We start from the raw sequence: 18,751 nt of genomic DNA on the forward strand, positions 1-18,751 counted from the left end.
CAGTATGGGTATTAACATCTCAAACTCAAACAACTAAGTTGAACATCACCATCCTTAGCCAAGGCACAGGGCCACCAAGACCAAGTCAAGATCAATGAAAGCTCACTACTCTCATAGAGTCTAACGAAATGCAAAGTGCAACCTGCCACCAAGCATAATACTATAGAAGAAAGGCACAAGGGTCACCTTTTTTAGAAAAGCGCAACGACCACTTTTCTACACTAACTCCAGACTTTATCCAACTCAATTGCCTTAGCCCCAAAAGTCAGCATCCCTTTCACGCCGCATCATACAAACTACCTACTAAGGTTTAAGCCAACTGAAGTCAACTCCAACCCCTTCACTAGTTTGTACTGGCTTACGAAAACGGAATGGTTTTCAGACAAAGTGATAAACAGATCAGCCATTGGAAAAGTCTAAGAAAATTTGTGGAAAATTTTTCCATTCTAGAGAAAGAATGACTCTCAGTCTAGAAATGCAAACTTTCAAAACTCAACCAATTTCCTCCTACCAACAACTTCACAGAGGTTCACCTCAACACAAATTCTCATGACCCATAGTATGCTTAAGCCTCGAACATCTTTTTGCCCATTCTTTCAACATCCAACACTGATATCCATAAAAATGCAAATGGAATATCCAAGGCTTGATCACGAAGACCACATCTTCGGATATCCACATTGCATTAACACTCTTCTTCAACCACCTTCAAGATCCAATGTGAAGCTAAAACACTAACAAGAAAAATGACATGGAAAATCAAGCTCTAAAGAAAATTCCTCATCACTCGAAACAATAATGCCACTTCCACTAACACAAGTGCTAGCGATATCAATGCTTTAACTACACACTTTTTCCATCCAACAATCTACTCCAAGTGCTAACGGATAAACCAACAAGCTATAGCAAGCGAATGCTACAACCCTTTTCCAACACCTTAGTGGGCAAACTCAAGGAAACAAGGAACCAATTTAAGCTTAGTATAATGGACCACCATCGAGAATCCAGTCAAAGCTACTATAATGCTACTTCATGCAAGTAGACTAGCTTCACCATCAACCACTTTGGGGTTGATCATCGCTTAACCAAGCAACTTCGTAAACACATTGTTCATTATCACATGGATATGATATAGAAATTACAATGACTTGATCATTAATTGAGCAACACCACGAGCAATGCCAATGTCATTACTTCAAAGGTTTATGTGAGTATCAAGTGCCAACTCAATTCGACAAAATGCAACATAAATGCCACACTCCACCGATAGAGATTTACAACACCAATATCACTAACTTTTGTTCATAACACGGACAAGCTCATGCCACTCTCTATCCAACCAAACTCAAAACTAATCCAACACCAAGCTACTCAAGGAGCAATAGCAAGGTTCCCCGGAAAAGCATTGAGCATTGTAACCCCAGTCTCTCAATAGCAAGTCTAGACAAAATGGTTTAACGCTTCACTGCTATCCATCCCACAACTTGCCATTTGTAAGACTATCATCTCCAACATGCATCAAGGTAGGGACTCTTGATTGCATAATGTGAACACGAGCAATGAATCACACCTCGTTGCAAATCATCTTTCCAAGAAGAGAAGATGATTTACGTGTTTGATCCTTCGTCCCCGACGACTCTCTTTTCGATCTCGTCTTTTTGACCAAACCTCAAGCTTGCGTTCGCACTGCCTTCAGTCCAATCCAAGAAAAAGTTTATGAGAGAGCACGGCAATGACTACTTGAACCAATAGACTAATCCCTATAGTCTTGATTGATTCACTTGTAATCATGCCTAGGAAGGATCCACTAGTGCCATGCTAAACAGCTACGGACTAGCCTATTTGCCACTCATAGCAAACTCAGGGAAGGTTTGCTCTTACCCACGGTATATGGAACAACTCATGGAACCACTAGAACAACTCATGGAACCACTGAGCTAACATTAATCCTACCAACTCAAAGTGTAACTTTAAGTTGCTAATGTGCCTCACTCACGAGCCCAAGCGTAAACTCGTGTAACCGGAACAACTCAATTCCATCCTATGAGCCCAAGAGCAAGCTCACATTATTAGGTACAAAAGGTAACCAAGATCCATACCCAAGGAATAAATGTGAACCCTTTGCACCAAACGTGTACCCACTCGGATCATCATTTTCATCTCTGCATATGCAACGAGACTAGTTGCCCAATCTCATTGAATAGTACTCGCTGAGACTCATGCCTCTGATACCAAATGTAGCGCATGTGGTTTTGACCCTTTATCCTATGGTGATTTACCATAGGATAACACCACGAAGCGGAACCTAAACCCTCTTTGTGCCACGTGACAGATGCCACGTGTCACATGCCACGTGTCCATGCCACGTGTCCACAGGAACTCGAGGTTCAGGGCCTTGGGCCACTGAACGAAGGAACGGTGCCAAACTCCCAAGCATGGAGCCAAGGAGTGATGGAACCGAACCACAGAGCAACTCCCGAGCACAAAGCCCAAGAAGCGAAGGGACAGGGGCCCGGAGCAACTTGGAACAGTCCTGGAGCAACCAGCATCCCAATGCCAGGATTAGCACGCAAAACAGAGCCAAACGGAGTCTGGTGCTATTTCGGCATACCGGTGGCCTAACGCGAGGACATGGGTATTCCACCAACTAGCATGGTGTGGAACTTGGGCTTAGACCCAAGCCAGACGCAGAACAAAGACAAACACGCAAGTGGGAGCTAAACTATGCCTCAGGTTGGTCAGCCATGCCCGACTTACCTACTATCCCTACTATACGTTTGGAACCCCCCCCCCCCCCCCCCTCTTGAGGAACACACGCTTTGGGCTTTCACCCCAAGCCTCCCTTAGTATTAGGAGTTAGTCTCTGGGACAAGCTCAAAACTTACTAAATATGGAATGTCCCTAGATTGTGAATTTGGACACAGGACGAACACCGTTGTATTCAGGCCGATCTCTACATTCCGTAGATGTGCCAAATGAGCAAATCTGGACACTTTCCATAAATAGCATTTGGGACCGAAATGAGACTAACACAAAGGCCATGATAGCGAGGGTGTTTGGCAGACACGGTAAGCTATCATCCAGCGATATTAAGGGACCAATCTCAATACGCGAAGGTTCTTGTCAAGCCAGTGCAAGACAGAGCAAAAGAGAACTAAGAGCCAGGCCGAGTATGCTCAGCTAGAAACACATAGGAGTTCCTACCTTATGTCCATCTGGCTAAGTACAGGTGCTAAGCCCAGTAAACTAACACTTGAACAAGAGGGGTTGATAAAGGGAACCAGCAATACCAACCTCCTGCCATCGTGGCAGTAAGGTAAGAGTGTCCGTAAGGACTGGTCGACTGGTAACTTTCGATACCCGAAGTCACATTCGCAACAGATAAGGTGTGTTACATATGGTATCAGAGGAAATAGCATGAGTTCGATTCCCATTGATTAGTGGCTACTTAAAAATATAATATACCCTTGAGCAAGGTATATTCCTGCCTCTAAATTTAAAATTATACATATTAGGCATCCATACATATGTCCTTCTTCTTGTGTGGAAGTGCTTGTTACCCTTGGTTCAGTAGGGGTTGTTAGTCAATAGTCAATGAGGACATTGGCATCTCTAAAGGGCGAGTGAGTGTAGCATATATAATCATGGGATGAGATTTGGATATACTATCACCGTGAATCTTTGGAACATTGGGGGATAAATGGGGATAAAATAGCTACTAAAGGTTCTCTCATCAAACAACTACCTTTTTTCCGGTTAGCTTAAAGGGAGAGAGATAAGGTGCGCTACAGTTTTAGGATTCTTCTCTGTTAGTTTTTTTTAATGATAATGTGGCCTTATACTTTACTTGCCGTAAATTTTTTCATAGTTTTAACCATTAGAAATGCCTAAACTTGAATGAGAGTTTGTGTTTCATATTTTTAACATATGAGCAATTTTAAGTGACTCAAAATATAACTTTCTTACCATTAGAATGATGTTTCTGTTAATATGATTTTATTTAAAACATTTTTATTGAAAGCATATAGGCAACAAACAAGTAAAAGAGAGTTAGGCAAGTTAGTGCTTTGGATTTAGTGCTAAACACATAAAAACACATTAATAATTTATTTATTCATTCATTAATGATTTACAGGGTTTTGTGGCACCCACCAAAAAGCATTAGTAAGCTATTTTGATGATTTTGTAAGTCATTCATTCACTAAGCTCCTCCAGGTCTTCTACCACCCCTTTTGTCCCTACCTTTGGCTTCATCAACCTACCTATTGCCCCTTCTAATGCATCTTGGGTTGGACCCTCAACATAATCCTCACCTAGCCATCAGTGTTCACAGTGAGAAGTGTTATTACCCTTGTTCACTTCCAACTCAACTGCAGTGTAATCGTGAGCATGGCATCAATGACTAAGGATTGGCACTTGATCTCCATTTTGTGTAGAAATTCACAAATGTCCTTGACCCAATATTTGCTTGCAAGAATTATATGTAGATCTACACCCCAAGGGACTTGTAATGGAGAATAGGTTGAGCACATGTTGACCACATGCTCAAAGGCAGATATTAAATGACATTTGAGTTCCATTATCAATTTGTGAAACCCTGTTTTTAGCTGGCCAAGATTCTCCAATTGTGGGGGTTAAGGTCGTTATAGATTGTAAAACCAAATTGGCACCTTGAGTTAATGGTGTTTCACATAAATTCCAAAAAGGACATTATCATTCATCCAAGCATTTACATTGCCACAAGGTATTCTATAACATGTAATTGAATGTGAAAATTTTCTGAAAATGGTGATGTGGGATTTAAAATTAGAAAGATGAAATGGATGGAACTCAAATATCAATTATAGAATATAAAAAATTGAACATTAATTAGAGGCTCTCTTATGGAATTCTATACTCTATATGTCTTAGAATATTATGCATAACTATATACTATATGCATGAGATTACCTAATAGGAAAAATGTGTTCTTAATGGTAAATATTTGTTTTATTTTTCCTATGCCTCATAATAGCAAAATTTTCTTAATCCTTTTGAAAGGGAAAGATTTAACCATTGGGAAACTTTAACTCCCCATCTTTAACATTGGTCACCTCTTGGAATTTTTATGGGGTGATATATGTTATTTATGAATTTTGTTGGAGGTAAAACTTTTGGTGTATCAATATAAATGACCATACTAGATGAAATCTTGGGTTGTGCTTAAATTAATCTCAAGTTGACATTTTTTTTCTAGAGGAGAGAAATTTTATTTTTTATTTCTGTTCTTTTGAGGTTATCTAGAATGCAATTGATTTTAGCATAATGGTTATCTCATGTTGATCTAGGGTAGATAAATTGGAAGGGAAGAAAGTAAGTTACTTGTATATTAAGAAATGTTTTTTAAATTTTACCACAGTATCTAAAATGTGTTGAAGATTCCAAGAGAAGCCTAAGATACATGGCATTCAGTTCAACAATCCGAAGAGGAAGCTTAGTTTACTTGGTATTTAAGCTTTATGTAGTAAAAACATACAAGAGCTACATAGATTTATATCTCATACTCACTCTCCTGAATGCATTATCAAAGGGTCAAGGCACAACAAGAAAAATAATATTAACTGCAAACAACATCTAGGATTTAGTTGAGGATAGTGATCTCAAGAAATATTTAAGCCCATCACTAAAGGGCTCATTTCCAATCTAGATTAAAGGAAGCAACAATAAACTTGCAAAGGCAATTAGAATTATCCCATATGAGAATATGTGTCCTACTTTATTTTTAGTTTCTCTTACCTCTTACAATATGTTTGATATATGGAAAATGACTTGGGCATTCATGTAAAAAATTTATATTGAAGTCTACTAAGTGCAACAAGAAGTGACTTAGAGAGTTAGTCAATGAGGAGAACGCCATAACAAAAGTATTAATTTGGAATTGAGCAACTTTTTCATCATGCTCATGGTTGACAAATTTGCTGAAGTTATGTAGCACATTTGCAATGAATCTAGCATCTCGACATTAAATCCATGTGTTACAATTGACTTTGCTAACCTTATAGAGTATTGAGAGGTCAAAAGTAGAAAAGCTAAAGAGTTGGTTATATAGGAAAAGATCACATTATGATTCTCATAAATACCATCAGCTTGAGCATCATTAATGTGCAGAATAGTAAAAGAAACCCTAAAATTGTGATTAGGAAAAGTTCATATGAATGTGCAAACATAACGTGCTGCTTCTTTTCAAACATGATACCTTCTACGAGCTAGCAAATAAAATAATTTGTTACATGTTTGTTAACTAAGAAGCAAGATTAGCCTTGGTTTCTATGGTTTCCTCGAGGAGTTCTCATTTTTATGTGAGATAAATTCTTGCTGACTTGGTCCACATGCTTACATCCTTCCAACAATATCGTGGAAGTCAGATTCTGGGATGTACTCTTTAAACTTGTATCTGCGGGACGAGGCCAAGAAGAAGAGCCAGTTTGCGACGCCCAGCGTGACGAGCAGCCAAAAGAAGTAATCCAAATGCCCATTGTTGAGATCTCGCGGGATCCATCCTTGCTCTCCAGTGATGCTCGACGTGATGCCCACCAGAAATCCGGAAAGAAAACTCCCCACCGAAGCTGAGAGGAACGCCATGGCCGCGCTCAGAGTTCTCAAGTTCTCGGGAGCTTGGTCATAGAGAAACTCGATCAATCCCACGTAGTAGAAAACCTTGGAGCCGCCGACAAGCGCGAACTGGGGGATTTGCCACAAAACGTTAATCTGGTTGCGCTCGTCGTGGAAATTCGCGAGACGTCTTGCTTCCAGCACAGCCGCGCACGCCATAGCCCCGGTCATCACCACAAGCCCTGCTCCCATCCTCTGGAAGAACGTAAAACCGCGCGAGTGTCCTGTAGCTCGACGCATCACCGGGACCAGGACTCGATCGTAGACGACCATCCACACCAAAACGCTGATTGGATCGAACGAGTTGAGCGATGCCGGCGGGACGCGAAAGCCGCCAACTTTTATGTCCATGAGCGCGGCCTGCTCGACGAAGAGCGAGAAAGTTTGCGCTCGCATTGCCTCGTACACCATCGATCCGAGCCACACCAGGAGAATTCCCTCCAAGTCGGAGTGATCACCCTTGTGAGATCCACGCTGCAAGAGCCTCGCGAATGGGTTTCCAGTCAAGCTGGAAGCATATCGATAGAACTTGGCGTTACTGGAGAAAACCGTGATCCCGCAAAGAATCGCCGCCGTGCAAACGAAGAGAGCGCTGCTAAAACCAAGCCTATCTTCGATGTACACCACTCCCACCAGTGCCAGGAGAAGACCCATGGAGGAGCTAAAGTAGTACCAGTTGAAGTACGAGCTCGTCCTCGCGGCCTCGACCGAATCTTTCCCATCAAATTGGTCGGCCCCAAATGCCAGTAGCGGAGCTACAAATCCTTTCCCCAGAGCAATCACATAGAGAGCCACGAAGAACAGCCATGTTGCGTGAACTTCCTTCTCGACGAGCAGGACCGAGAGTGAGAGGAAAGACAATCCGAAGCAATAGATCAAAGAACTGGCCAGAGTTGCCTTGAATCTTCCCAAGTGAGAGTCGGAGATGTAAGCGACGAGTAGCGGGGACAAGTCATGGACGCCATTCCAGATGCTAACTTGGGTGGCGGCCGCCGCGTTGGAGAGGCCGAGCTTGGAGACCATGAAGAGGACCAAATTGTACGAGACGCCATAGAGCGAGAGCGAGCAGCAGAGCATGAAAACGAGCAAGGCCAGCGCAGTGGAGAGGCGAGACCCCCCTGTTTTGGAAGCCACCGCTGGAGATCCATAGAAATCCAAGCTCCCGTCCTGGACGAGCTTCTCCTCTTGTTCGTCCGGGAGTAGCAGAGGATCTCTGAGAGACTTCTCTTCGTCTTCGTCGCCATGGGGACCCATGGACGACTGATGGAGCGCTTGGAAGATCTGCGCTACTTACTTTGATCGCAAGGCTTTGCTGGACAGTTTCTCAGCGCTTTAATCAATATCTTGGTGATGGCCTGGAGGATCCCGCCAAAGGATCTGTATCTTTTCATTATAAATTTTAAAAGGCCCTACCATTGTGCTATAATTGAGATGCCCAACCAGGCAAACATTCTCATCTCTGATCATGCTCGTTCTACGCTTTGTTACAAGAAGAAAATTTATTCGCATCCTTCTAAAAGAATCTTTCCAATGGTAACTTGATGAATAGTAAGTCACATAAATTTACACGATGGCGTGGGGTAACTTACTCGGAGCTGGACTCGTAGAAATCACTTGGAGAGGGAGAGAGCATCATCTCAGATTCCAGCATCTTGACAACGTTGTCCATGGTAGGGCGATCGTCTGGAAGTGGAGCTATACACATTGCCGCGATTTGGAGGACGCACTCCATGCTCTCTCGCGAGCCACCCTCGCATTTGCTATCAAATATCTCCTTTTGCTTGTTCTCCTTGATGAGCGCGTTCACCCATCCCACAACGTTGAGCCCCTTGGCCACGAATCCGGGGTCTGTGGGTCTCTTGCCACTGAGCAGCTCCAAAAGCACCACTCCAAAGCTGTAAACATCGCTCTTCTCGGTCACTCGTCCACTTTGCATGTACTCTAGAATGGAAAAAAAGCTTTAGAACATAAGCGCGAGTTCTTCGTGTTCTTGAGTTACCTGGTGCGAGGTAGCCAAAAGTTCCTGCGACGATCGTTGTCATGTGAGACTGGTTCTCGTTGAGGAGCTTGGCGAGGCCGAAGTCCGAGACGTGCGGCTCGAAGTTGGAGTCGAGAAGGATGTTGCTCGATTTGATGTCTCGGTGGACGATCCGGGGAGAGCAGTCGTGGTGCAAGTATGATATGCCTCTCGCGGATCCAATCGCGGCTTTCATCCGGTGGTTCCAGTTTAAGGATGGCTTGTGTGGCTCTCGTTCTGCAAGGAAAAGGAGATTAGCACTTGCTACTGCTCTCAAAGAATGATTACCATGTAGGAGATCGTCCAAGCTTCCGTGTGATAAGAAGTCGTAGATGAGCAGCCTCGCGGAGCCGGAATTACAGTATCCTCTCAAGTTGACGAGGTTCCTGTGCTTGATGCTTCCCAGGATTTCTAGCTCTCTTTCGAACAAGCGCTCGGAGCCGAATCCACCTTTCGCAATCCTCTTGACAGCGAACATATTGCCGTCGTCCATCACAAGCTTGTATACCGTTCCAAATCCTCCACAACCGATAATGTCGTTCTCTCCCAGCAAGTTGATCTTCTTTACGATGTCTGCCGAGGTGTAAGGAAGATCTCCATGAAACAGCACGAGCTTGGCACCTGTTTAGACCAAAAAAGTGGTTTAGACTTCTTTCTAAGAGAAAATATGGGACTCACTTGAGGCTGACGTTACTTGAGCAAGGTGCTGTTTACTTCCAAACTTGTTGTAGAGAAAAACTCCCCAGAAACACAGGAGAACGAGGAACAACGAGATTGCCACCGTTCCAAGGGCGCTTATCCATAGTCCATTTGAGTAATTGGCGGTTTTCCTTCGAGGAGTAGCCACTACAGTTTGGATGCAAATAGAAATCAGTCAGCAACGACTGGCATGTCAAAAGCTCACCACCATCGCCAGGAGTTAGAGCTGGCGCGAGAAAACTCCGGCAAGTTGTGTTGACTTGAGCACCGCATAATCCCAAGTTGTCAAGAAATCTGTTGCACGAAACGATTAGTGCGTCGAAGCTGCAACACTCCGAAAACTTACGAGTGCTGCGAGAAATTAGAGAGCACTCCGTTACTAGGAATCTCCCCGATAAGGGCGTTTGTGGACACGTTTCTGCCACAAACGTATTAGCTCATGAAAAACAAGTTGAAGAAACTCACAAGAAGACAAGTTGCTTTAGATCACCGAGAACGTCAGGCACTGATCCAGTCAGAGAGTTGCTCGAAACATCTCTACAAATGAGAATCCAACTCGTACCAACATTAAACAGGTTGCAAACTCGATTAGCTTACAGAATTCGTAGACTTGCGAGCTTTCCAAACTCCTTGGGGATTGTTCCACCGAGGTAATTGTTCTTCAAGTATCTACCCGAGGCCGTAAAACCATGGACAGACGAGACTTGGTAAAAACAATGGATAGAGAAAGCAAACGGAAGAACTTACATGGCTCTTAACCGTGTACAATTACCAAGCTCGGAAGGAATGGTACCATAGAAACTGTTGTGGTGAAGAGCTCTAGAAAACATCAGCAGTTACTCCTACATTCTCTTCTTTGGAGAATAGAACTCACAGTCGAGCTAGTCTGTCGAGTTTCCCAAGCTCCGGAGAGATGGTTCCAACAAGTCGCCGGTATGGAAGGTTTCTACCGAAAGGAAAAAAAAATTAACAAAAGAAAGAACTTGAGGAAACGAGAGAGTCTCACTCACAGGCTCTTGACCTTGGTGGTTTGAGGATGGCACGAAACTCCAGTCCATCGGCAAGGGTGTGAATCGCTCTCAATCCAGTCGAGCAGCAGCGCGCCCGCCGAATCGTTGAGGCTCGCCTTGAACGCTAGCAATGCTTGCCCTGCGAATCATCCACGACCATCGATGGCGCTATGGCCTGTGAACCGATACTCTCATCATACCGTCAGGCGAAAGAGCTCCCACGGCACTGGAATGGATCCACAGCGCGGTGAAAAGCGCCGCCAAGACGCGCGATATTACCCTATCTTCTATCTGCCCAAATGGGAGTCATGGTGATGCTAGAGTAGAAATGCTAGAAGGTCTCACCAAAATCTCTCTGCGAGTCATGGCGATTGCGAGGCAATGCGCATTCTAGACGATCAAAGAATAGACGATCGCTCCAGCTATTCTGCAAACAAAGAATCAATCGATCGGTTCAATGCGCGAAAGAAGAAGAAATCGAAGCGAAGGAAAGTGAAATGGTCGAATTGACGCTGCGATGCGATACGATGCGCGAGCTCCTGGTAAATCGCGCAGCTTTTTTACTACTCCGGCGCAACAAAATCGATCGAGACAGAGGGTTTGAAAAAGTAAATGCGAGGTAAAAAGGAGGAGATCATTGGGAGAGATTATTCTAAGAATAATCTCGCAAAGTCGGTCGAAAGGGAGAAATAGATACGTTGGGCAACGACAACGACAGAAGCTCCCAATCTCATATATTTTTACCTCGCCTTATTACGCATAGTTAACACCGTGGACATGACGTGGAACGGACAAATCACAAATCACGTGTTCGTTGTTGCAGTCTTCGGACACGGTGGCGTGCTGTGAGTGGAGGAAAAATTCCACTAACGGGGAGAGGTTTCAGGCTCGATTCCAGGCATCAATCTAGACAGCTAAAACACGTGCCCAATCACGTGCCGTCCACGTGTACCCATCCTCGCCACTGGGGTTGCATTTCTTCCGTGCTTTAATTTTAGGAAATTTTGGAGCGCGCGTCCTCGATCCAGCAGCTCCTTCCGCCGCCCCGCCACATTTCATCGCATCGCAGCGCATCGATAGAGAGGCTCCTCTCGATCGAGAGCATTTCTAGGGATTTCTTGAAGTTTTCGTGTTCCGGAAGGATCGTGTTCTAAGCTCGCGCAGCTTCCTCGAGGCTTCCTCCAAGACGGCGTGCGGCATCACCGCCTACATTCCGCGTCATCGGTGGATGAGCCGCCCTGAGGAATCGGCGGTTGGAAGGTCAACGAGATTGTTTCGTTAGCGGGAGGGATCCCTCTCTTTTATTGCTGGATCGTTTTGGAGTCAGGGTAGCCGTGGAGAAGATCCATCCATCGTTTGGAAAAAGAGAGGCATCGGGCTTTGATCGGGAACATGGGAGTTTGCTTCTCGGTGCCCAAGCGGCGAAAACAGGATCCAGCTACTGGAAATGCGAAATCGCGAGTGAGACCGGCTGGGCACAACAGGAAGAACAACGCAATCCCTCTTGGGCTACGCACAAATTTTGGGTATGGCAGGGACTTTAAGAGCAAGTATAGGATCGGAAAGCTTCTCGGGCACGGTCAATTCGGGTACACTTACTCGGCGGTGGAGCTCATGACTGGAGACAAAGTGGCTGTCAAACGAATCGAGAAGAAGAAGGTGTGTGTGTGTGTGTGTGTGCCTCGATCGCTTGGTTTGATTGCATGTTGATCGCCAATCTCGTTGTCGCAGATGCTACTACCGATTTCCATCGAGGATGTGAAGAGGGAAGTGAAGATACTGGACGCTTTGTCAGGCCACGAGAATGTGGTCCAGTTCCATGCTGCTTTCGAGGACGATGAGTTCGTCTACATCGTCATGGAGCTGTGCGAAGGTGGAGAGCTTCTCGATCGAATTCTAGCAAAGTAAGCTCTCGAGTTGCTGTTTTTCTGCTTGGGCTTATTCCTGCGTTTCTGATCGACAGGAAGGAAGGGAGATACACGGAAAAAGACGCGGCGGTTATTGTCAGGCAAATGCTGAGAGTTGTTGCTCGCTGCCACTTAAACGGTGTCGTCCATCGTGATTTAAAGCCAGAGGTAAGCAATTCTGCCATGCGTCGAGAGATTGATCGAGAAAACACTTAACTTTTTTCCAGAACTTCTTGTTCAAGTCCCAGCAAGACGACTCTCTTCTCAGAGCCGTAGATTTTGGCTTATCGGACTTTATCAGGCCTGGTAAGCACCACGCATTGCTCTACATCAATTCAGCTGTTCTCCACCTTGTCTCACAGGAAAGAGATTCCATGATGTTGTTGGAAGCGCGTACTATGTAGCACCCGAAGTACTGAAAAGAAAGTCTGGGCCAGAGTCCGATGTTTGGAGTGTAGGTGTCATCACATACATATTGCTATGTGGACGGCGACCTTTCTGGGACAAGACGGAAGCTGGAATCTTCAATGAGGTACGCAACCTTTCGCTTCTAGCTACGATAACGTTTTATTCTTCTCAACTCCAGGTGCTGAAAAGAAAACCTGATCTTCGAGAAAGGCCATGGCCATCCATTGGCTCAAGTGCCAAAGATTTTGTAAGGAAGCTCCTTGTGAAAGATCCCCGTGCCAGATTAACTGCTGCGCAGGCTTTATGTAAGTAGTTTCTCGGTCCGTTTGCGTTGGATGGTTTTCTCATTTGGATTCTTGTGCGCCTTACAGCTCATCCTTGGGTACGTGAAGGAGGCGACGCTCTGGAAATCCCGCTGGACATCTCTGTACTTTCGAACATGAGGGAGTTTGTGAAATACAGCCGGCTGAAGCAACTTGCCTTTCGTGTAAGTTAATCGAACGCGTTGTTCTTTCTGGACGTCATTTTGATGCTTGCTCTCCAGGCTCTGGCTACTACACTCGATCCAGAGGACATAGCAGCTTTGCGTGACCAATTCGACGCTATCGATGCCGATAAAAGCGGGAGTATATCACTAGAGGAGATGAAACAGGTATGTTTTCTTTTTCGCTTTCTTTCTGGTGTGGCGAGGACCAATTCGAATCGTGACTTTCTTGACTAGGCTCTAGCCAAAGACCGTCCCTGGGACCTGAAAGAATCAATGGTCATGGAGATCCTACAAGCTGTGAGTAGCACAAGACCCGCGTTGAGAGAATGTTTTTGTATTGAAATTGACCCGGCGCTGGTTTTGTTTTGCTACAGATGGACTGTAACTGCGACGGCCTTGTCGATTTCGAAGAGTTCGTGGCAGCAACGCTGCACGTTCATCAGCTGGAGGATATGGGCTCCGATAAGTGGCAGAAGCGTTCCAAGGCCGCGTTTGACCAGCTCGACGTCGACGGAGACGGCTACATTACGTCAGAAGAACTCAAGCAGGTATGTTCCGCGAAGAACCACGACTTTGGTCCGTCGACAATCGACGAATCTCTCAACCCGAAACTTGGCTTGCAGTACACGGGGTTGAAAGGGTCGCTTGGCACGCTCTTGGAGGAGGGAGATATCGATGGAGACGGGAGGATCAGCTTGGCCGAGTTCCAAAAGCTACTCCGGCAAGCAAGTTTGGGATCACGAAACTAACAGTAAGGTCAGGAAGAATCCTTTCCTTGGCCGCATTCTTTTTGGGTAGTGTATAGACTGAGGGACAGGCCCACGCTACTCGCAGCAGCAACAAAGCTGGTGTACAAACCAAAGGTTTTTACTTTTTTGTCAAATTGTACAAAGAACGGGGACCATTTTTCCCATGTAAAACTTTCGCTGGTTACAAAGAGAAACAGTGGAACAAGAAAAATAAAGCCGAGTTTTTCTTGTCATGGTTTTACTTGCTCTCGGATAAAAGTTTGGACCTCGCCAACCTTGCCGGTGATCACGGAAGTTTCGACCATGGTAACTTTGTTAACGCAGTGAGAGAACTTGAATGGCTCGCCATCGATGCCCGGCTTGATTTCGGCCGCAACGTCGGAGCCTTCGAGTGTTGTCCGGGTTACTCGCAGCTTGTCCCTGGAATTTGGGAAACGAAGAGAATCTAAGATAAACTTGACTTGGAATGAAGTTTTTTAGAACTTACAGCTCCTTTTCCAATTGCTTCCGGATGAAATCGACCGAGTGAGCCGTGACTTTGTCACACTTGTTACACACAATCAGCACCGGGAGTTTTCGCTTCACAACCAGTGGCTTGGAAAGTACCTCGTAGAGATATCTACACGAGAAAAAGGAGAAGTTTTTATCGACTAGGAGTGTGTCACAAGTTACTTACTCGGCAGTGGATCGGACATTTGGAACAAAGTCTAGAGCGTCAACCATGAAGAGAATACCTTGAGCTTTTGGAAGATAGTCATCAAGAAGCGGCCTTAGCTTAGGATGTCCCGGCAGATCAACAACGTGAACTGGTTTGATCTTTCCACTCTGAAAAGGAAAGAAGAGAAGAAGGAAAGCTTAGGTTTTGCAAGTTCTTGCTAGAATTTCTACCTTGGAAATCTCCGAGTGGAGAAGGAAAGTGTCTTCGTTTGGCACCATTGATGTAACAGTTCCTTCGTAGAGCGATGAATCACGAAGCTGTGAAAACCACCAGAACAAGTCTATAATCGTCTAGAAAAAAGTTTCGAAGGAGAATTTACCTGGTAGAAGAGCGCAGTCTTTCCAGATCCACTAAGCCCCAGAATCACGATCGTGTTGCGCTTCTTCCGCCTGAGCGACGCCACCAGCACTGATCAAACCGAGTAAAGAGTTCTTTCGGATTCACAAAAGAAATTTTTGGCAAGATCGCAGCATACCCGAGACAAGAAGCAAGAGTGTGACAAGAAACACCGCCGCAGTAGTGTAGAGTGCCGTGTCCGCAGAGAAACGCCGCAGCTCCACCTGCGCCATAGCTGGAAGGAGAAAGAAAACCCTAGTCTATCCGACGTGGCCGAGACAGGAATATGCTAAAACGCCATTTGGAATATTCTCTGTATTCAAAGTCTTCAGCCAGTTGCCATGTATGATCGTTGGTGTCCCATTTTGACTCACCATCTCTTTGATATGGTCCCACTTAATACACGTCTTTAATACGCGTCTTTCCCTTGAGATTGGATGTATAAATCCAGAAGCAGTACCTCAATCTTGCTTGCATCTTGTATGATTCATTATCATGGCAAAGAAGCAAAAGTTTGTGTCACTAGCTACTATCTTGGCGATCATATTGACCATGGTTGATCTCCAAGCGAGAGCTTCAATCTCAGTTCACAAGGGCAACCTTGCGGATCTCTCATGCTTCACCGCCATCTTGAGCATGAATGGCGACGCCTCGCACAAATCCAACTGGTGGCAGTTCCTCCAGTACTTGCAATCCAGCAGCGACCAGGCCTTCCTGGGGTACATGGTCTCCAACTTCACTGGCCAGAGCAATCTCACAGCGGAGATCCGCGAGAAAGGGGGACTCCTGTCCACCAGGAACGCTTCCCTCATGGAATTCCACTCGGTCTCCAAGATCAATAAGCTGGGAAGCATGGAGATCACGATGTGGGCTTTGGGATTCCTCTGCCTGGATGAGGCTCCAAGCTGCGTCAAGTTCACACCCGTGGTGCTCCAAGCGATCCCTGGTTCTTCCCCAAGCAAGTTGGGGTTTTTCAGCTTGTGGGAAGAGCAGGACGGCGGGATCCTGGCGAACTCGGTCGCGTCCAAAGTGCTGACCCTCGAGAATTGGAGCATGAGCAAGGAGAGTTTGAGTGGAATGAATCTGAGAAGCCTCGACGCCAAGCTCGATCTCTGCAAAGGCTTGGAACTTCATCCAGCGCATGACAGGAGCAACCAGGAATTATTGGGAGGTCTTGATCTGCAGAGCTTCGACGTGAAAACAGCCCCGGAAGCCGCGGGATTCAGGCTCAACGAGAGGGTGACAAACATCACTCGACCAAACAGGCGCTTGTGTTTGCTGGGGATCGATGACAACACCACCGGATCATCTTTGGATTCCTCGTTGTCCTTCGACTTGCGAACCACGACGACACTGGTAGAAATCCTGGGCTCTTTTATGTCTCAAGTCAAGAATTCTTACATCCAAGCACAGAGCTCGGCGCTAGATCTCGAGCATCCCGGCACCGATTTCTGGGTGGCCGCGGTCGCGCTCCCCGGCGCATTCATCGCGGTCGTAGCTGCGGCGCAGCCTTTCATCAACTTCCAGCTCACGTTCTTCCGAAACTTGGTGAGATCACAGGGCTGGAAAACGGCCGTTCTGTGTGTCAGTAACTCCGTGCTCGCTCTCGGCTCGTACTCGGCGATCATCACCGTGACCCCATCCGAGATCCAGAGGCAGGAGAGACTGAGGACCTGGGGATTGCTTGCAGACCAGGTTCCAATCACGAACCGTGGCCTCCAAGTTTTGGTAGTGGTCAAGGGGGAATCAAGTTACAGATCGGACAGCCTCTTGCTTGTGTGGTGTTCCACCGCCGTGCTTGTTCCTGTCATCGCCTGGATGACGTTTTACAGGTGCAAGCAAGTGTTTACGTGAGGAGGATGCTCAAACTCTTGGCTGAGCTGGAGCCTGAACGCCACGACGCCGACGAAAGCAATGACGAGAGACTTGATGACCTGCGAGCCATTGAGATGGGTTCCGTGGAGCAGCGGCAACTCGAGAAGAGGCTTGCAAAGATGAACGCCATGCCTGGGACGAGCATGGTGACATCTGTTAAATCACTGGCTCGCCAAAGACAATCCTTAACACGTAGGCATTCATGCACGAGGCAAAATGCGTAACATCGAAATCTAACTTGTAAAATATTCTTCAAGCTCCTACCCTCTCCAAATTCTTTAAACGGCTTCTACAACTGCTGTGGAATCTGCTAACCACCAACTGAATGTGGTATTTGCTACTGTGCTGAACGCTGGTACGACTGTTGAACTAGACCTTTTGACTTCAGAAAAACGAATGCATTTTCATCCAAAGGCCACTACATTTGCTGGGCAGTACTAATTATAATTTCTCAGATTGTGCCGCTGTGCCATGGCTGTATTTTTATGACTTCAAAATTGATTTTTCTCTCTTCAGATCTGATTATCTTCCCTAAAAAATTGATTTCTCATTAGGGTAACGTAATTGTGATGGCTTTCCCGCCGCGCCATATGCATATCCATCCGCCAGATGAAGTGGGATTGGAGGAGGCAACGTTAATCAAAAGGGGAAGAGCGGTCAGCGCCGTGCCAGGGGATCTAGCTGATATAAGGGCGTTTGCAACATGAGCTGTAGGTAAGGGTTTGTTTGTGCTGGTCTGTTTGCCTTCTTTCCTGACTATCTTATGATACAATGCCCCAAGTGCCTCAGGAGGGGCTACCGAATTTGGTGCCCTTCTCGGATGTGGTTTGCGACTTCACGCTTCCGTTCAGAGGTCGAGACGGCCTCGTGCAAAAGCTTGCAGAGACGATTGACGACCTTCACAACTTTCGCATCTAGCGGGATTAGCAGAGAGCAGGCACTCTTCGTCACTTTGGAGGGCCTTGCTGGAGTGGGGAAGACTCGATTTCTTTTAGAGACCAAGGAGCGTGTTGGAGAGGCACTTAAAGGTAGGGCATCAGCATTGCAGGAGCTTCATCGTGTTGGAGCTACAGCAGCGGTGTACATCACCTTCAGTGGCTCGGCTGTTGGCCATTCATCACCTCATCTTCTGCATCCGGCTTTTGTGGCAATCTGTAAGGAGAGAGGTGGTTACCGTTCTGGCCGGGATGCATCACGAAGCTGTGAAAACCACCAGAACAAGTCTATAATCGTCTAGAAAATAGTTTCGAAGGAGAATTTACCTGGTAGAAGAGCGCAGTCTTTCCAGATCCACTAAGCCCCAGAATCACGATCGTGTTGCGCTTCTTCCGCCTGAGCGACGCCACCAGCACTGATCAAACCGAGTAAAGAGTTCTTTCGGATTCACAAAAGAAATTCTTGGCAAGATCGCAGCATACCCGAGACAAGAAGCAAGAGCGTGACAAGAAACACCGCCGCAGTAGTGTAGAGTGCCGTGTCCGCAGAGAAACGCCGCAGCTCCACCTGCGCCATAGCTAGTCTATCCGACGTGGCCCAGAAAGGAATATGCTAAAACGCCATTTGGAATATTCTCGGTATTCAAAGTCTTCAGCCGCCTTCCAGTTGCCATGTATGATCGTTGGTGTCCCATTTTGACTCACCATCTCTTTGATATGGTCCCACATAATACACGTCTTTCCCTTGAGATTGGATGTATAAATCCAGAAGCAGTACCTCAAATCCTTCTTGCATCTTGTATGATTCACTATCATGGCAAAGAAGCAAAAGTTTGTGTCACTAGCCACTATCTTGGCGATCATATTGACCATGGTTGATCTCCAAGCGAGAGCTTCAATCTCAGTTCACAAGGGCAACCTTGCGGATCTCTCATGCTTCAGCGCCATCTTGAGCATGA

The 18,751-nt window shown here is 46.0% G+C and overlaps 6 protein-coding genes across 9 annotated transcripts in view; 3 read left to right on the forward strand and 3 right to left on the reverse strand.

The window, feature by feature from the left end:
- Positions 1-6,372: 6,372 nt before the first annotated feature.
- Positions 6,373-7,905, reverse strand: LOC112350338 (protein NRT1/ PTR FAMILY 8.1-like). Its single transcript, XM_024686315.1, has one exon. The coding sequence runs from the start codon at positions 7,903-7,905 to the stop codon at positions 6,373-6,375; it is 1,533 nt and encodes a 510-aa protein (XP_024542083.1).
- A 226-nt stretch (positions 7,906-8,131) lies between these two features.
- LOC9647248 (LRR receptor-like serine/threonine-protein kinase FEI 2) lies at positions 8,132-11,031 on the reverse strand. 2 transcript variants are annotated; one of them, XM_024686281.1, is made up of 13 exons: positions 10,723-11,031; positions 10,578-10,668; positions 10,378-10,516; positions 10,242-10,313; positions 10,115-10,186; positions 9,965-10,036; positions 9,833-9,904; positions 9,714-9,785; positions 9,576-9,661; positions 9,347-9,514; positions 8,957-9,289; positions 8,651-8,905; positions 8,132-8,592 (listed from the first exon to the last, which is right to left on the reverse strand). In XM_024686281.1, exons 1-13 carry the CDS (start codon positions 10,741-10,743, stop codon positions 8,237-8,239), a joined length of 1,809 nt encoding a protein of 602 aa, XP_024542049.1. In that variant the 5' UTR covers positions 10,744-11,031; the 3' UTR covers positions 8,132-8,236. The 2 variants fall into 2 exon arrangements, with proteins under 2 accessions (XP_024542049.1, XP_024542048.1); XM_024686280.1 differs by having other exon boundaries at positions 9,573-9,661.
- Positions 11,032-11,367: 336 nt separating this feature from the next.
- Positions 11,368-14,161, forward strand: LOC9647566 (calcium-dependent protein kinase 16). 2 transcript variants are annotated; one of them, XM_002981253.2, is made up of 11 exons: positions 11,369-12,036; positions 12,109-12,281; positions 12,341-12,452; positions 12,512-12,590; positions 12,647-12,816; positions 12,871-12,997; positions 13,064-13,179; positions 13,237-13,344; positions 13,414-13,476; positions 13,554-13,727; positions 13,803-14,161. In XM_002981253.2, exons 1-11 carry the CDS (start codon positions 11,770-11,772, stop codon positions 13,926-13,928), a joined length of 1,515 nt encoding a protein of 504 aa, XP_002981299.1. In that variant the 5' UTR covers positions 11,369-11,769; the 3' UTR covers positions 13,929-14,161. The 2 variants fall into 2 exon arrangements, with proteins under 2 accessions (XP_024542052.1, XP_002981299.1); XM_024686284.1 differs by having other exon boundaries at positions 11,368-12,036; positions 13,554-14,161.
- LOC9647249 (signal recognition particle receptor subunit beta) lies at positions 14,066-18,397 on the reverse strand. 2 transcript variants are annotated; one of them, XM_024686285.1, is made up of 6 exons: positions 18,276-18,397; positions 18,120-18,208; positions 14,817-14,903; positions 14,605-14,753; positions 14,416-14,547; positions 14,066-14,348 (listed from the first exon to the last, which is right to left on the reverse strand). In XM_024686285.1, exons 1-6 carry the CDS (start codon positions 18,367-18,369, stop codon positions 14,159-14,161), a joined length of 741 nt encoding a protein of 246 aa, XP_024542053.1. In that variant the 5' UTR covers positions 18,370-18,397; the 3' UTR covers positions 14,066-14,158. The 2 variants fall into 2 exon arrangements, with proteins under 2 accessions (XP_024542053.1, XP_002981409.1); XM_002981363.2 differs by lacking the exons at positions 18,120-18,208; positions 18,276-18,397 and adding exons at positions 14,966-15,054; positions 15,122-15,236.
- Positions 15,456-18,751, forward strand: part of LOC112350315 — a 4,857-nt gene continuing 1,561 nt past the window's right edge. The window contains exon 1 of the mRNA XM_024686283.1: positions 15,456-15,816. Coding sequence (XP_024542051.1) covers positions 15,478-15,816 — 339 coding nt within the window. The 5' untranslated portion in view covers positions 15,456-15,477. The remainder of the gene's footprint in view (positions 15,817-18,751) is intronic.
- LOC112350316 lies at positions 16,849-18,108 on the forward strand. The gene is made up of 2 exons (XM_024686286.1): positions 16,849-17,571; positions 17,639-18,108. The coding sequence occupies exon 2, from the start codon at positions 17,678-17,680 to the stop codon at positions 18,092-18,094; it is 417 nt and encodes a 138-aa protein (XP_024542054.1). The 5' UTR covers positions 16,849-17,571; positions 17,639-17,677; the 3' UTR covers positions 18,095-18,108.

This window comes from Selaginella moellendorffii, unplaced genomic scaffold (assembly GCF_000143415.4).
Source record: "Selaginella moellendorffii unplaced genomic scaffold, v1.0 SELMOscaffold_48, whole genome shotgun sequence".
Classification (NCBI taxonomy): Eukaryota; Viridiplantae; Streptophyta; class Lycopodiopsida; order Selaginellales; family Selaginellaceae; genus Selaginella; species Selaginella moellendorffii.

Bases quoted from the DNA above. Each gene is read 5' to 3' on its own strand.
- LOC112350338 (XM_024686315.1), bottom strand. From the start codon at position 7,905: ATGGGTCCCCATGGCGACGAAGACGAAGAGAAGTCTCTCAGAGATCCT.
- LOC9647248 (XM_024686280.1), bottom strand. From the start codon at position 10,743: ATGACTCGCAGAGAGATTTTG. The intron at 10,314-10,377 runs GTGAGTGAGACT...TCCTTTCGGTAG, and splicing joins ACCACCAAGGTCAAGAGCCT to AAACCTTCCATACCGGCGAC. The intron at 9,290-9,346 runs GTGAGTCCCATA...TGGTCTAAACAG, and splicing joins TCAAGTAACGTCAGCCTCAA to GTGCCAAGCTCGTGCTGTTT.
- LOC9647566 (XM_024686284.1), top strand. From the start codon at position 11,770: ATGGGAGTTTGCTTCTCGGTGCCCAAGCGGCGAAAACAGGATCCAGCT. The intron at 12,037-12,108 runs GTGTGTGTGTGT...TCGTTGTCGCAG, and splicing joins AACGAATCGAGAAGAAGAAG to ATGCTACTACCGATTTCCAT. The intron at 13,477-13,553 runs GTGAGTAGCACA...GTTTTGCTACAG, and splicing joins TCATGGAGATCCTACAAGCT to ATGGACTGTAACTGCGACGG.
- LOC112350316 (XM_024686286.1), top strand. From the start codon at position 17,678: ATGTGGTTTGCGACTTCACGCTTCCGTTCAGAGGTCGAGACGGCCTCG.
- LOC9647249 (XM_024686285.1), bottom strand. From the start codon at position 18,369: ATGGCGCAGGTGGAGCTGCGGCGTTTCTCTGCGGACACGGCACTCTAC. The intron at 14,904-18,119 runs GTAAATTCTCCT...TGGTTTTCACAG, and splicing joins AGACTGCGCTCTTCTACCAG to CTTCGTGATTCATCGCTCTA. The intron at 14,548-14,604 runs GTAAGTAACTTG...TTTCTCGTGTAG, and splicing joins AATGTCCGATCCACTGCCGA to ATATCTCTACGAGGTACTTT.